Source organism: Biomphalaria glabrata, chromosome 9, assembly GCF_947242115.1.
Source record: "Biomphalaria glabrata chromosome 9, xgBioGlab47.1, whole genome shotgun sequence".
In the NCBI taxonomy this organism is placed as follows: domain Eukaryota; kingdom Metazoa; phylum Mollusca; class Gastropoda; family Planorbidae; genus Biomphalaria; species Biomphalaria glabrata.
The window spans coordinates 1157644-1174792 of record NC_074719.1 but is presented as its reverse complement, the minus strand read 5'-3'; the positions used below and the strand labels follow the sequence as shown (position 1 = coordinate 1174792).

Below are 17149 nucleotides of genomic sequence, written 5' to 3'. Positions count from 1 at the left end.
ACCAGGATTTTTTTTCTGGGGGAATAGGGATGGGGTAAAAAAAAAAAATCTCATTCATTACTTATTAAGAGCAAATTAATCAGAGCAAATTAATGACACTTACTACAGGTTGGTCAGCAGTTTAATGGAGGATTTGTCAATAAAGAAAAAGCCTTTTTTTTTTTGTTACTTGTTTTATTTATTAAATTATTCAATATTCTAGGTATTTCAGCATTCTATTTCAACAGCCCAGATTTAGTTCAAACGATACATTTAATGAAACAGAGAATTCTATAAATGTATTTGTAATACTTTTTATTCAAAATAAAATAAAAATAACAACAGATAAATACTTGGTATAAAACATATGTTGGCATCAATTGAATGTTTGAGTAACAATGGATGGGAAAAGCAATTTTTATAAATATGAAGAAAGAATGTGGTTTCATAAATCTGCAAATTTAAACAGATAAATGGCTGTTATAAAATGGCTTACTGCAGCTACGGCATGAGAATCAGTGCTGAAAAAAGCAAAATACTAGTTTGTGTGGAGATAGTACAAGATGTTGTATACAGTTGAATGGTCAAATATTACAAGTTGGCTCATTTAAATACGTATCTATGTGGAGGATCAATAAAAGAGATAAAAACCCGTTTAAGTTTGCAAACTGTAAAATCTGAAAGAGAAAAATCAGCTTCCAAGTCAAATTAAAACTATTCTCCTCTTCAATGGTTGTGAAAGTTGGACACTGAATTCTGTGGCAAAAATCTTACAGTAGAATTCAAACCTTTTGATAGTAAATGCTAACATCAGTTTCATAGTGTGACTTCTTATACTGGTCTCTGTACTCTCAAATGGTTCTGAAAGTTGGACACTGAATTCTGTGGCAAAAATCTTACAGTAGAATTCAAACCTTTTGATAGTAAATGCTAACATCAGTTTCATAGTGTGACTTCTTATACTGGTCTCTGTACTCTCAAATGGTTCTGAAAGTTGGACACTGAATTCTGTGGCAAAAATCTTACAGTAGAATTCAAACCTTTTGATAGTAAATGCTAACATCAGTTTCATAGTGTGACTTCTTATACTGGTCTCTGTACTCTCAAATGGTTTTGAAAGTTGGACACTGAATTCTGTGGTAAAAATCTTACAGTAGAATTCAAACCTTTTGATAGTAAATGCTAGCATCAGTTTCATGGTGTGACTTCTTATACTGGTCTGCAGTATACTATGAAGGGTGGAAACAAATTTGAAACTACTAACAGCACACCATACAGCCAGGCAATACATAATAGACTAATGCCTGTTTAAGATTTAGCCTTGACCTTGTTGTAAAAGAAAACAATTTAGAGAGTAATTAATTTTTCACTTTTACAGTGTGCAACCAAAAACAAAGTTCAAAATATATCAAGAAAAATCAAGGTTCAAAGGCAAGAAAGTCATTCAAATCAAAATACACAACGCATTTCTGAATCAAAGTATACAATGATTACAGAAACTCAAGTCTTCTTTATATTCCTTATTTGTAAACGTTCCTGAAAGGAGATGTAATCCTCAGTCCAGGAGTAAAAAAACATCATTTGAAAAAGTCATTTATTAAAAAAAAAGAAAGGGAAGTGATCATGGTGTAAAAAAGTCTAGTGTAAAAAAAATTATAGGTAATGTTCAAATTGAATCAGTGAAAAAAAATGTGAGGCAATAACAAAAATTCAAACAAATTTGTTACCAAATTAATATATTTACAAAAGATATATTTTTTTTAAGTGTTAATAACAAATAAAAATATAGTTGTAGAATATAATCTACACATATAATACATGACAAAGCAAGTAAAAAATTAAAGTTCCCCTTTCAGACCTTGAAATCTGTTGAGCAGATGATGTAAAAGTCATCTGTTTCTTTGGCCAAAAGGTTAAAGAGGGCGTCAGGTGGCCAGCACATTGACCGACCACCTTTACTTTCCCTAACTAATGTCAGGTACCCATTAGAGTTGGATGGACTTGAAGGTATCAGAAAATCCCAAAATTCAAAATCCCAGTCTTCACAGAAATTTGAACCCAGGGCCCCTCAGATTGGAAGCTAAGCACTTTACCACTCAGCCACCTTGCCCCAATACATGACTGCTTTACAGAAGAAATTTAAACAGGTGTAAATTTGTTTTATAAATCTTTTCATCACAATGATTTGACATTGGGTGTCAACATATATCAATGTTTTTCTAACCTGACCCCAAAATTAAATTTATAAGAAATTTTTCAGAAGTGTTTTTTTTGTCGTTTTTTTTGGACAATGTTTTAAAAATAATAATAAAAAATTGACTATTTTATTTGTGCTAAAACTCTGTTACAAGTGAAAATATTAAACATTATGACCTAGTTTTGAAACTTACTTTTTAAATGGCATTTCTAAAAGTAAAAGTATACACATGAAACATGAATAATAATAAGAATAGCTCAGTGCTCTGTGCTAGGACTAAGACAAAAAGGTCAACAATAACAACAAAAAAACATGTCATGCTTTCTTCTTTAAAAAACACAGTGACCTAGCTAGGGTGGGTTGGGGGAGGGGGGGGAGAAAATTTGAAAAGCCCCCCCGGGGCCCCCACCTGAGGGTGGCCCCCCAAATGAGTGTTAGAAATTGTTTTTTACATTAAATATTAAATATTACACAAAATGCAGGGGCCCCCAAAGAGGTCAAGCCCCCCGGGCTTCCAAATGATGGCAAATTCCTAGCTATGCCACTGTTAAAACAATAAAGTGTATATATAATAAAACATCAAATTTACTTTAACAAGATCATAAGAGTTGCATATATCTGAAAATACTTTTTAAATCATCAACAGAAAACTTTATTCCAGAAAATCCTGAAAGTAAAATATGGCACAGTCTTAATAAATCTAACCATCAGTTAGAACAGCAGTAATTCAGATTGAATCATAAAAGCACCAAAACCCAATTTTATTACATATACTTACAGGTGATGGTGTTCCACTTACATGGACTTTAATTTTATTTAATCAGACTAAATATGCGAAACACCGTCAACAAAAATTAATAACAATGAATAATCTGATAAAACAGGAAAACTGAAGATGCAATTCTATTGCTATATGTCAAGCTCTATATGCATCTTAATAAACCCAAACCCAAAACGTAAGCACAAGTGCTGTTTAAAGATTTGTCCTTGGCTTTCAACACCATACAGCCGCATCTAATGATCAACAACCTGAGTAGCTGAAATGTCAGCCCCTACGTACAAGAAATGGTTCTAAAATTTCGTATCCAATGTTCCCAATTTGTTAAAAAGTTATCATCACCTAGTTTCTCATATTTCAGAAGGTAAAACTGAGCAACAAAGTTTGACAGACTGGAGCATTGACAACTTTTTAGACTGAATGTTATTTTAATTTTAAAAAGAGTCCTCCATGCAATCACACGAAATATCCAATAAGTATCAGTACAGCAGCTTTAGTCTTAGTCAAACACTTAAATATCAGTACAGCAGCTTTAGTCTTAGTCAAAACTTTAATATCAGTACAGCAGCTTTAGTCTTAGTCAAAACTTTAGTATCAGTACAGCAGCTTTAGTCTTAGTCAAAAATTAAGTATCAGTACAGCAGCTTTAGTCTTAGTCAAAACTTTAATATCAGTACAGCAGCTTTAGTCTTAGTCAAAAATTAAGTATCAGTACAGCAGCTTTAGTCTTAGTCAAAACTTTAATATCAGTACAGCAGCTTTAGTCTTAGTCAAAACTGAAGTATCAGTACAGCAGCTGTAGTCTTAGTCAAAACTGAAGTATCAGTACAGCAGCTTTAGTCTTAGTCAAAACTGAAGTATCAGTACAGCAGCTTTGGTCTTAGTCAAAACTTTAGTATCAGTACAGCAGCTTTAGTCTTAGTCAAAACTTTAGTATCAGTTCAGCAGCTTTAGTCTTAGTCAAAACTTTAGTATCAGTACAGCAGCTTTAGTCTTAGTCAAAACTTTAGTATCAGTACAGCAGCTTTAGTCTTAGTCAAAACTTTAGTATCAGTACAGCAGCTTTAGTCTTAGTCAAAACTGAAGAGCAAACCAGAACAAAGAATCTACCAATTGTCCACTTAGTGTCTTGCGGCATGACTATTTGATTGCTCCGCATCTCCCCCTCCCTCCCTTATTTTTTTTAAACAATGTAAGTGTCGAGAAAACAAAAGAGTGTCTGGTACCATTAGCAAGAGTCCCTCCAGATTAGGATGGCTGCCTGGTCGTGCGGTTTGTGCGCTGAACTGTCGTTTGGATTTTTCTGGTGGTTGCGGGTTCAAACCCTGCCCGCTCCCTCGCCAGTCGTCCTGCGGGAGGTTTGGACTAGGAAGTAAATTACCTTCAACTCTGAATGAACATCCGAAACATGGGAAACATTTGACAGACATTTTACAAACATTACTATGACCAAGCTATAAGAACATTCTTTTTCATTAAAGAAATCACATTTCATTTCTGTTGTGAGTCCTAGTCATGATTATTATCTTATCTTATATAATTCTTATGAAAGTAAGTTAGTGCTACGGAAGCTCAAATCCCTCTTTAAGCTTTGGACATATCCCTGAGATTTTACAAAGTGCACTCAGGTCTCCATGGGGAACAGTAAGTTTGTCCTTTAACATTTCTTGGCCTGCCTCTGCAGGCTTGACTGGTGCAGAGCTTTGCTGCAGCAGTTGTTTGATCTCTGGTACATTCTTATGAAGTAGTGACTGTGCCTGATGAGGTATTGAGAAATTGCTGAAAATGATCAGCTGCCATCCTAGAGGCAGGCAGAATTTGAGCCGTTCCTAAGTGAGTTGGCCGAAAACCGGCCTGCCCTATTCTACTTTAGTAGATGATATGCTGCCCTTAAGAGTGAGTGATTCCCCAGTCCTAAATCCATCCATAGTGGTGTCTGGAATGTTTTCACCACTTGCTCTAGGGGGCAACACTAAAAATAAAGTTTTTAATGCACAGTCTGAATGTTTGTTGGACAATAAATGTAGTAAGATATGACATTTTTTAAATGTTAGGTATAGCATATCTCCTAGCACAAGACATGTTTGTGGTTCAGGTAGTTAGACCAGCTGATTATTATCTTATTTTATATAATACAGACATTACTTCAAAAAAGAATATCATTATTAGGACCAATATGATCATGCCCCAGTGTAATCTGATTAACCAGAATCCACTGTACCTGAGACTCAACCATGGAATAATGCCTAGTAAAGCATTTTAAAAAATCATCGCCTTTCAATCGTATCTAGTTAATCTCTACACCTAATTTAAACTGAGCGTTTGTCTATAGACATTATTTAAAACTGGACATTGAGTCTAAACATTATATAAATCTGGACATCAAGTCAAAAATTTATAAAAAACTAAACGTAATAACCTTTTTTTTTTCAACATTTAAAAAATAATCTTGGCTATCAACAGGGTATTTTTAATACCTGAATAACATTTTATTTTGTGTGTGAAACAAAAGTAATATGATACATATGATATACCAAGTGTATCACTGTCATCAGTTTTACTGTCATTAGATTTGATTGTTATGTGTCAATGGCAGAAGATGTGTTATTGCCATTAGTTGTAACCAAGTCACTGGCATAGGTTTCAACAACACACTATACAATATCAGCAAGTGCAATACTGTTTATCTGTATGGATATATTATCATATGTGTTATGACTATGGCATTCTAATACTTCCTTGGTATTATGACTGTCAACAGAAGTTTGACTCAAGGGTGATATGTTCTCTGTATCATGACTTGCGTGTGGTAAAGAGTTGTATACATTTGGAGTTGGCACCTTCCTTTCCCATTGTTTTTCATTTTGGTAAGTTTCAAGATCACTTGGTGAACTAGTGTCTCTGTTAGAACTATCACTACCTCCTTGTTCACTTTCATTCGAGCCTTGTTCCATTCCTTCACTTGTGTAGTCTTGAAAGTCAGAAGTCTGAAAAAAATGCAATGCCATTATAAAAAAAAAATAATGTTATGAAAAGTGTTCATTTATAAGTCAGTGCTTTGAAAGCCTTGCCCCCTACTGTGACCTTTAACTATTGCATTGAGTTCTTATGATTGCTTGATTTTGACAATGGTTTTGGCAGTTTCTGAAAAGTAACTGTAAAAAAAAAAAGATCTCTCCAGTTGTATTGTGTCCACAACTCTATCGTTTGGCATATCTTGATGGAATCTGGGCCCTAATCTACTTACTGCTAGATCAGCTTACATTATTAAGTGACGCTTTATACGGTCTTAGTTCTATCAATCATGGACTTTTTCTATCTTGTATCATCTTGAAAATCATCAGGTCATTTTTGTTGATTTGTTGACAGTTATTCTATTAGCCACTCTCTAAGTACTGACTACCCTAAAGTCATGTATTATTCATTCATATTTTTGAGTTATAAAGCAATCTAGTCCTGTATATTTAGACTGCAAGCAATTAAAACTTGTATGAAAAAAAAAGTCTCACCGTAACCATCTCATCAAAATATTTTTTTCTATGTATACATTTATAAATCAACCTAAAAGAGAATAGAAACAGAAATTGAATATAATAAACAATAACAATAGATACTATTACTATTAATAAAAGAAAAAAAATGCATAACAGTAAAAGCCATTTGGAATTACTCCAAATAAACTAAACCATAGAATTTCCCCAAAGGAAACTAAAATGGGATTGAATCGTTAAGCCAAAAAGTTGCAAATATTGGTCCATTAGTTTTATTTATCATAAACTCTAAACAACGTTCTAGAACAGTGTTTTCCAAACTTTCCCGTGAACCCAGGGCCTGAATAGTTGTTCCACAAACTAATAAGGCTTGTCTTCGAGTCCGAAGATTAATAAGGAATGCAGTTTTTACTGTGGCTATGCAGCCCCAGCTGTGACCTGCATATTTTGCCACATCCAGCGCAGGCATAACCATTGTCTGCAGGTGCTCTCTTCAATGCCAGTTAAAGCAATTAATGGAATAAGCAATAGTAGGGTGCCTGGTGAATTAATCTCTCTAAAATTAAGCAAAGTGTTCCACTAAATACTCAGAATGTGCGAAGTGACCCGTTAAAAAAAAAAGTTTGGAGAACTGTTCAAGAACAATTATTGCCTTCAATCATTTGCTGATTTTTTTTTTTATTCAAACTTGTAATTGTGTAAACAAGCTACTTGGGTTATGTTTTGGGTTTTGTAAGTATTTCGAGCTTTGACCGAAGCTAATCAAGAAAGGAAATGTTGTAATGGGTGCAGCCTTTAAAACTTTAACTTTATTACATCCACTTCAAATTTGTACTGACTAGTTCTCCCAGCAGGAAAAGGCTTTTTAATAAAAGGACCTCGAGACCCTTTTGTAACATAAAATAACACTATTCTACAACACCACTGCTTTCCATCCGATTTTTTTAAAATCCATCAGCTATTTGGGAAACTGCTGTGTGGACACTAGTCCCTCCACAGACTGTAACCTAGCCTCTCTTTCATTTTTATGTAATCTAGCCTCTCTTTCAATTTTATGTAACCTAGCCTCTCTTTCAATTTTATGTAATCTAGCCTCTCTTTCATTTTTATGTACCCTAGCCTCTCTTTCAATTTTATGTAATCTAGCCTCTCTTTCAATTTTATGTACCCTAGCCTCTCTTTCATTTTATGTACCCTAGCCTCTCTTTCAATTTTATGTACCCTAGCCTCTCTTTCATTTTATGTACCCTAGCCTCTCTTTCATTTTATGTACCCTAGCCTCTCTTTCATTTTATGTACCCTAGCCTCTCTTTCAATTTTATGTACCCTAGCCTCTCTTTCATTTTATGTACCCTAGCCTCTCTTTCATTTTATGTAACCTAGCCTCTCTTTCAATTTTATGTAACCTAGCCTCTCTTTCAATTTTATGTAACCTAGCCTCTCTTTCAATTTTATGTAACCTAGCTTCTCTTTCAATTTTATGTAATCTAGCCTCTCTTTCATTTTATGTAATCTAGACTCTCTTTCAATTTTATGTAACCTAGCCTCTCTTTCATTTTATGTAACCTAGCCTCTCTTTCAATTTTATGTAACCTAGCCTCTCTTTCAATTTTATGTAACCTAGCCTCTCTTTCAATTTTATGTAATCTAGCCTCTCTTTCAATTTTATGTAACCTAGCCTCTCTTTCAATTTTATGTAATCTAGCCTCTCTTTCAATTTTATGTAATCTAGCCTCTCTCTCAATTTTATTACAAAATTACCCCAGTTATATAACAGAGCGACTTAAAAAAGCTTGTTCAAGTTTACCTAAACATAACTAATTTACAATGCCTCTATGGCTTATGACAATAGAAAAAAATGTATAAATATGTCATAGTGCAAACAAAAAATAATTAAAATAATTTAAAAAAACGAGCCTATTAAACCATTTTAGGTTTTTTATAAGTCATGAAGCATAAGGAAAAATAATATATATATTAAAAATTTTGTAGCTACTCCATTCACTTTAACTTAAATTGTGAAAGATATTTTTATTTTTATATTTGCTGTAACAATTACATTTTAATTCTAACTAGTATTTTCAGACATTCAAATAAATTTGGACGATTTAGTTTTGCTACTGACTTGGCAACAAAAAGTTTTAAAAAAAAAAAGTATTTTAAAAACATTTACAATATATTGAAAGAGTATATACATGAGAATGTTGCAAAAGTTGCAAAATTCTATATAGAAATAGAAATGCATGTATATTATACATACAGTAGACCTTCTAAATATCTGCCTTGTACATTTAGCATACAGGATGTTATAAAGTTAAATATCTATTTGTAATATACTGAATAGTTACAGCAGATTTAAAGCAGTGTTTCTCAAACTTTTACATGTGGAGTGGACAGAGTGAGTGCAGGTACCTCTACAAAAATTAGACCGTTCTGACATTAGAAAGATGTTACTGAAATGTCTTCTTCAAAAAAATGTTTAGAATCCACCTTGTTGCAAAATACAACTTGAAAAGTCATAAGTAGGAGATGAAATGACCTCACTTAATTCAATGATGTAATTTTATAAATGTTATATATATATTTGATTTATACTCTAACACAGATTTATAACTAAAATACTAATAAAGCTGATTTTTCGTCTTTTGCACCCATCTTGTCAGCACATGACCACAGTTTGAGAAACGATGATTTACAGACCTATCATTCCTTTATACAAGGTAAAATCGACAGATATGCCATAACTGCCGTAGCACTTAACTATAAATTGTGGTAAAATTCAGTGTGCTACTCGATAGACTCCAAGACCACTTAGAAATTGACCTACTTCTGGAAAGTCAATAAGATAGTAGACATGATTGAACAGGTAAAATACATAGGATAAAAATAGATACACCATTTTCATAGATTTGACTAAAGCATTCCCCAGTGTCAGCCAAGATGGTCAGGATACCATTGTGATTACATGCGACTGCCCTGATCCATTCATTGATGCACCTATCCCATGAAGGCATGCAAACTAGTGTTCAAGATAAAAGTAAAGTTCCCCTTTCAGACCTTGTGATCTAAAGGTCATCTGTTTCTGTGGCCTGCGGTTAACGAAGGTGTCATGTAACTAACACAATGAACAACCGTCTTTACTTTTTCCCAACTAATGTCAGGTACCCATTAGAGCTGGGTGGACTCAGAGGCACCTAAAGATCCCGAAATTAAAAATCCGTCTTCACCAGGATTCAAACCCGGGACATTCAGTTCAGAATGCCAAGCGCTTTATCCCCTCAGCCACCGCACCTCCAGAGTGTTCAAGATAAGGGGAGATTATTTCTTGTCCTGTCCCAAATAATGTGAAGCATGTCTGTGTACCAACGTAATTCAGTTCCCTGCCATGTTTACAGATGCTTTCCATGAAGAAAAATAACATTAGAAATCAGATAACAACAACAAAGACGCTGATGCTTTTCATGGAAAAGTATTTGAGTATAAATCCGATGTTCCCAAGATGCATGTCTGTTGAACACACATAAGGCAAAGTCCAATATGACTGTAGTAGAAATGAGGTATTTGCTGATGGCTGTAGTAGAAATTAGGTATTTGCTGATGACTGCCACCTTAAGACCTTAAAAGAAGCACGTCTTCAAAAGAGTATATTCTCTTGCCCAGGCTAGCAAACATTTTTGCTTGACCATTTATTCTAAAAAAGATTAAAATTATGCACCAGCCTTCTCAAAATACAATAACCACAAAACTGGAAATACTTATCAATGGACCAAATTTAGTGAACAAGAAAAAGTGTGTCTATTTGGGAAGCGCCATATCAATAAATGTCAATCTAAATGGCAAGCCAGACATCCACATGCTGGAGCAACTTGACATCCACATGCTGGGGCAACAGATTTCAAGAACAAGGGACGGAATCAGAATGTCAAGATTGTTGGAAGTCAACAGTTTTAGAGTTCTTCCCCTTATTTTCACAAAATTCTATAGACTTTATGTTCCCAACACATGAAATAGGTCAATTTTGTCCCCTTAATGCTACTTAAGAAAAACACATCAAGTGAATGGACCTCACTCACCAATCGTAAACAAACAACATTCAGCCACGTGATTCTATATTTCTTCTATACAAATTATGTAATCCATAAAGGCTGTCAAGAGATACGTATTTTTCATTGTTTTATCAATATTATGACGTGGCTAAATATGTTTAATTACGATTGGTGAATGAGGTCCATTGATTCGATCACATACCAGTCTGTAAAATTCTACACAAGACACAGATGAGCAGTATCCATACCATAGCAAAAAGTTCCAGCTAAAACAAACTGGGCATGTATTCTGTGTGTCGATTTCCTAAATGACTACAACATGGAGAGCTACGCTTTAGATCAGTGATGCCCAACATAAATCGACCTGCGGGCCATTTTAATTTCCGGCACTGATTTCGCGGGCCAGATAAAGGAAAGGTACAAAAACGAAATGAAATTGCCTGCAACTTTTTTTTATTAGAAACCCGTGGATCTAGCACTTACATTCATTAATGGGATATTATTATCTTTTTTTTTTTCGTGCGTCAGAAAACGGCTTCATTTCTTTACTAAAAATATGAGTAACATTGTAGCTAGCCTTACCAATGACTCATTCTCTTGTCTCTTTTTGGTAAATATTAACATTAATCTTCCAATCTCCAGACTTTGTTTAACAATCTTTTTATTCGAAAGACGTCAGATTTGTTTTATAATGCCATTTGTATGCGTTTCTTTTTTTAAAAACAGCCACACTTTATTTACAACTCAAATATATTAGCTTATCATCATGTTCTACCAAAACGTAAAGGTCCTTTCACTTTTTTTTTTGGGGGGATGGGTAAATTCTACATTAAGATTCCAATCTCATAAATGCACAAATGTTAAAGATCATGATAACGATCAATCGGAGAAAAATTGAGGGACCTAACGTAGGTAAAGAGACATTTTTTGACCTTTTCTTTAGGAGGGTGGAAGTAGCGATTTTCTACACTTTGTGTCAACATTTCGGCGGGCCGGATGGAACCACATCCGGCCCACGGGCCATATTTTGGGCATCACTGCCTTAGATGGCATTCTCAAGGGGGTCAACAACAAAAAATTTAAAATACCCTCAAGAGCTTCCTCAAGGTATACAGGATCAAACCCATGAAAGGGATAACCTAGTCCATGATAATACCTTAGGCATTGAAACATATATGCATAAAGGTCTGTGACTTGTATATACAAAACGTCAGTGTTTCGTGCATGAGCCAAAAAATCAAATAAAAAATAGCCAACACCAAAGAAAAAAAGACATGCCTTAAAAATGAAGACACTACAGAATATTCCCAATCTACCAATGTCTTGAATGCAATCAACATTTCAAAGCAAAGATGGGACTTCAAGGCCATCTTACAAACTGACTTCACAACCTAGGCTATTTTACAAAGTGACTTCACAACCATCTTACAAAGAGACTTCATGGCTTTTCTCCATTACCCACAACTATTATATATAAACAGGCCTATACTGTATATTTATATACAAATCAGTTTTAAAAAAATAGCACTTTTGTTATGGTATATTAAAGAAATGTGTTAGTGGTAAATTAGCACTACAATTGTTAGTACAGTTAGTAGAGCAAATCAAAATAATATACAATGCAAAAAAAAAAAAATTCAAAACCATACACATGCAGAGTATCTAAAGAGTTTGTACAATAAATATAAAAAATCTGGGTCTTTGGGCATGCTATAATCTTTTCTACTTACCAGCCAATCATTATGAATATCGGTATACAAACCATGACAATACAAACCACAATTATGATAATAACTTTTGTAGAGAATGTGGATTCTGTAAATGTTATATTAGAGTTCAATCAATTGATAATATATTTATTAATAGTGTCCTATTACCTATTACATGGTGATCGTTTAAATGTTTGAACCTTTGATTGTCAACAGTTTAAGTGCATCCCAACTGGTTCTTGCAAATATTTTCTAATGATTTCTGAACCAGTTGAGTGGAAGTTTCTAACTTTAAAGTAAAAAGAGCAGAATACAAAGAGCAGACAACAACAGCCAAAAGGCAAAGAAAAAGCTAATGGAAATCAGACAAAACTAGACCAGACTTACTCATGCCTAGAATATAAATGGCTTTAGAAGCAATAGAATGTACACATCCAACTTAATGCACAGAGAAAATTCTATTGAGCCAAGTTATTTTTAAGAAAGAAGAGCTTCATGTGTGTCCCGGATGTCTAATTCTACATTGGTCGATTGTTATGTATTGTGTGAGGCACACTGAGCCATGTGCTTCAGACCCCAGTGGCTGAATTGTCAAGGTAAGGTCAAGGTTATGCCTAGCCTGGTTTTAAGGTTAGGGTTAAGTCACTCTCCTTTAAGCCGATACAGCCATCAAACAATATGCATTGCCTGTATACTGATCACATAGTTGTCAACTAGTGAAGTCTTGCCATCTTAATTTATCATCTATTTATACCAGGTAACGATTTCTACAAACTTTTTGTATGGCACTGATACCTAGGTTCTAAACAGAAAGAATCAAAGATTTTGTCATCATTCCAACACAAATGAGTTCTACTAGAAGTATAAATATAAGACTAGTCCGGCAGAAACAAAAAAAACTGTGGTTTTTAAATAAAGAGAAAAATCTGATCCGGGAAACTACAGACCAGTATCACTCACCAGCATCACATGTAAAATATTAGAACACATAATATGTAGCAACATCATAAATCACTTAGATAAATATAAAGTCCTCACTCCATACCAACATGGTTTTAGGAAATATAGGAACTATAATGTGGAACCCAACTAAAAGGATTAATTGATGATTTTTCAAAGGGATTAGATAACAGCCTGCTTAAAAAACTAAAATACTTCGGCATTAATGGTTCATTACATCCTGGATTCAGGATTTTGTAATAGGAAGAGAACAAACTATGATAAAAAAATGGCTCCAAATCAACATCAATAACAGTAAACTCGGGTGTACCTCAATTAACACTCTTAGGCCCACTACTGTTTCTAATTTACATAAATGACCTACCAAATTGCATTAGTTCAGGAAAAAAAGTCAGATTATTTGCAGATGATTGCATAATATAAAGAACAATAAAAACAACACAAGATACTGAAGTTTTACAAAAAGAATTAGATGAATCATCAATTACAGAAATAGGAATCAAACTGGAGCATGTCTTACCACCCAGAAAAATGTCAATTATTAAGAGAAGTAAAAAAATTTAAAAAAATAAAACAAATTAAAACTACTTATTTTATTCATGGTCACACAGACTTATTTGAAAACATCTAGGTGTAATAATAAATGAAAAGTTATCAAGGAATCCCGATATCAATGTAATGAATTTAAAAAATCAAGCCAAACATAAAACTAAAATGCTATTTAACATTAAATGGATGGCTGCCTGGTCGTGTGGTTTGCCCGCTCCCATCCCCCGTCGTCCTGCGGGAGGTTTGGACTAGGAAGTAATTATCTTCAACTCTAAAGGAACATCCGAAACATGTCAAACAACATTTTAGTTTTGCCAGTATTAGAATATGCATTGTCTGTTTGGGATCCATTAACTCAAGAAAATATAAAGAAACTAGAACAAGTACAAAATAGAGCAGTCAGATTTGTAACAAACGAATATTCCAATTTGATTAGAGTAACACCATTAGTAAAAATCAGTAAGCTTAGAGACACTTCAGAACAGAAGATAAAAAGGTAAAGTAGCTATAATACATATAACACAGAACCATAAATTATATAAAGCAAAACCTAATGAAATACTCAGACTCAAAGATAGAGGCACATTTCTTATCCCATACGCTAGAACGAATTCATACAAGTTCTCCTTCTTATTTCTTATTCCATACGCAAGAACGAATTCATACAAGTTCTCCTTCTTCCCTAGTACCATTAGAGAATGGATTGGGTTGCCTGAATCATCCAGGAAAACCAATTGATTATCATTATCATGCATGACTAGATTGACACATGAAATGCATAGGATGTAATTATCTTCTTTTTTGAAGTAACGTCTGTAATCTATAAGATTTTTTTAAAGACAATGTTCCTAAATAAAAACAAAACGGCATTTACCTGGTGAAAAAGGATTTTCTACCACTTGAAGATTATTTGCAGAGTCACCAATAGAAATGACACAAATGAAAGTCCACTCAGAAGGCAGTTTGAAGATATTAACACCAAAAATACTATTGTCCAGAGTAGCCAATAACTGTCCTGAAATTCAATGCATTGAGACTCGTTTAGAAACAAAAATGACTGCACATAAAACTGCAAAATGTAAAAATCAAAATTTTCCAAATAGTTAATGTAAATGTTGAAAGGCTAGTTTTAATGCCGTTTGAAGATGTCACTGTCAATAATATAGTTTTATTTATAGTCTATGGCAAAGATAAATTTAATTTTTGCTTCTGGTACCAATGGTTAATAATAATAATAATAATAATTTGTGCATTACACCAAACAAAACATATCTTTAAAAAAAAAAAATGTACATTCACACCAGACTCACTCATAATTTACATGTGAAAAGTTTATGTAAGATTGCTTCTATTTAATGATTTGATTGCAAGAGGAACAAAAGAGTGTTTGTGTCTGTTTTGTATCTCGTTTTTGGATAGTAAAATCACAAAATCCTGACCCAAAGGGTGATTTTTTATTTCAAGAATCTTTTTAGCTTTTCAATGGATGTTTGTCTCAAACAGCTGCCCAAATGGGTTTTGTTTTTTTTGCCAATGATTTTACCAGCAGCATTTAGGATTCTATGAAGTTTTATTTTTAATGCTCAGATTGCCATACCAGGCAGTGATACTAAAACTTAAAATATTACACATGTGAGCGTGGTGATAAAACATAGCCAAGGCCTTTTCACTAACATTAAACGAGGACAGTTTTCTCAGTAATGGTAATCTTTGCTGCCATTTTAGTAATTATTTGGTAGCACAATAACCAAGCTAATTTACTTTCCCAAATAAGGTCAAGGAATGGAGTGGCTGAGTGGTCAAGCAACTAGCTTCAAAGCCTGGGATGCTGAGTTCAAATCTTGGTGAAGTCTGGGATTATGAATTTTGGGATTTTTAGGGCACCCAACTTAATTATGGAAAGTAAAGGTGGTTGGTCGTTGTGCTAGCCATATGACACCCTGCTGGTTAGCCGTTGTTCATAGAAACAGGTGACCTTAACATCATCAGCCCCATAGACCGCAAGATCTGAAAGGGAAACTTTACTTACTTTTCAAAGTAAGTTCAGATAAAAATTTGAACTGAATAAACTGACATATCATCTAAACTTGTAGCTACCACTTAATACGTATGACTGGAAAACCAACATTAATAACTTCACTACTGCTGATTAACTCATGGCTGCCTGGTCGTGCGGTTTGCACGCTGGACAGTCGTTCAGATTTATCGATGGTCCCGGGTTCAAACCCTGCCCGCTCCCATCCCCCGTCATCCTGCGGGAGGTTTGGACTAGGAAGTAATTATCTTCAACTCTGAAGGAACATCCGAAACATGTAAAACATTTTACAACCTAATCAACAAACATTTTACAAACATCTTGCTTGACGGAAACAGTTTCAAGGAATATTAATCCCAAATAGTGATAAAACTTACACAAAACACAAACCAACAGCTCTACCAGCATAATGCCTAAGTTTACATCATTAAAAATTGTATTGAGTACAACCGATGTGTTGCATTAAAACATAATACAACTTACTTTCATCTGTGCCACATACATTGTTGGGCGCTGAATAGATTTCATAAAAACGAACAAGGAACTGTTTAGGCATCGTAGGATCACATTTCTGACTGATCGTTAAGAAGCCATTCTCATTATGAACTATCACATTGGCAACATCTGTCAATAAGAATTTTTTATAAAAGAGAGAGTAAGTGGCAGGTCAACAGTTTTTATGTCATAAAACTACAACACCTATTAACAAACAACGAAACCAAAAAAAAGTGAATTCTAGTCTAGCATATCCATCATTCAAAATCAGTTCAAAGAGAAATTGCAACATTCTTTATACCCTTAACTCTGAATAAGAAAAAAAAAATGATTTATTTATTGACTGATTTAATAAATTGTTATTTATTATGGCAGATCTATGATATAACAGAGCAATTATAAGCAGAAACATTTTCCTATTAAGTAATAATGATTAGGAATATATATATATATATAGAAATTAATTTTCAGAGTTTATGATTTTTACATTGCTTCATTTTCATCTAAACTTATAACAATAACTGATTTGTTTTTTAATATTTGAATATTTTTTGTTTTTCAATTTTAAAAGGTAGAGGTTTTATTAAGGACCAAAAACCAAAGCAAAAAATGCTTTTTTTTTTCTGAATTGCTTAAAATCTTCCAAATTAAAGGCATTTTTCAAAGAATATTGATCTGATTACAATAAAAAATGGTGCTGTTAGAAAGATTATTTTTAAGACCTTTAATTATAATATATGAAAGACTTTCAGTTAGTTGAAAAAAGCTCAATAATCCATTACAGCCAACTTCACTGCATCAAATACAATAGTTCTCACAAGTGCTGATTGTAAATACAAGTAAACTAAATAATAATACCCCTGAAAAAAATGTACCAAAAATCTTTTTTATTCAATTTAGAAAGTATAAA

General features: G+C 33.6%; 1 protein-coding gene across 5 annotated transcripts in view; it reads right to left on the bottom strand.

Moving 5' to 3' along the window:
* Nucleotides 1-277: 277 nt before the first annotated feature.
* The window catches only part of LOC106071118 (uncharacterized), a 39848-nt gene continuing 22976 nt past the window's right edge, over nt 278-17149 (bottom strand). For 4 of the 5 annotated variants that reach the window (XM_056039825.1, XM_056039827.1, XM_056039826.1 and 1 more), the window contains 5 exons: nt 16228-16368; nt 14584-14724; nt 12222-12306; nt 6464-6515; nt 278-5941 (listed from right to left, as the gene is read on the bottom strand). In XM_056039825.1, coding sequence (XP_055895800.1) covers nt 5609-5941; nt 6464-6515; nt 12222-12306; nt 14584-14724; nt 16228-16368 — 752 coding nt within the window. In that variant the 3' untranslated portion in view covers nt 278-5608. The remainder of the gene's footprint in view (nt 5942-6463; nt 6516-12221; nt 12307-14583; nt 14725-16227; nt 16369-17149) is intronic. The other variant, XM_056039829.1, reaches the window with a different exon arrangement.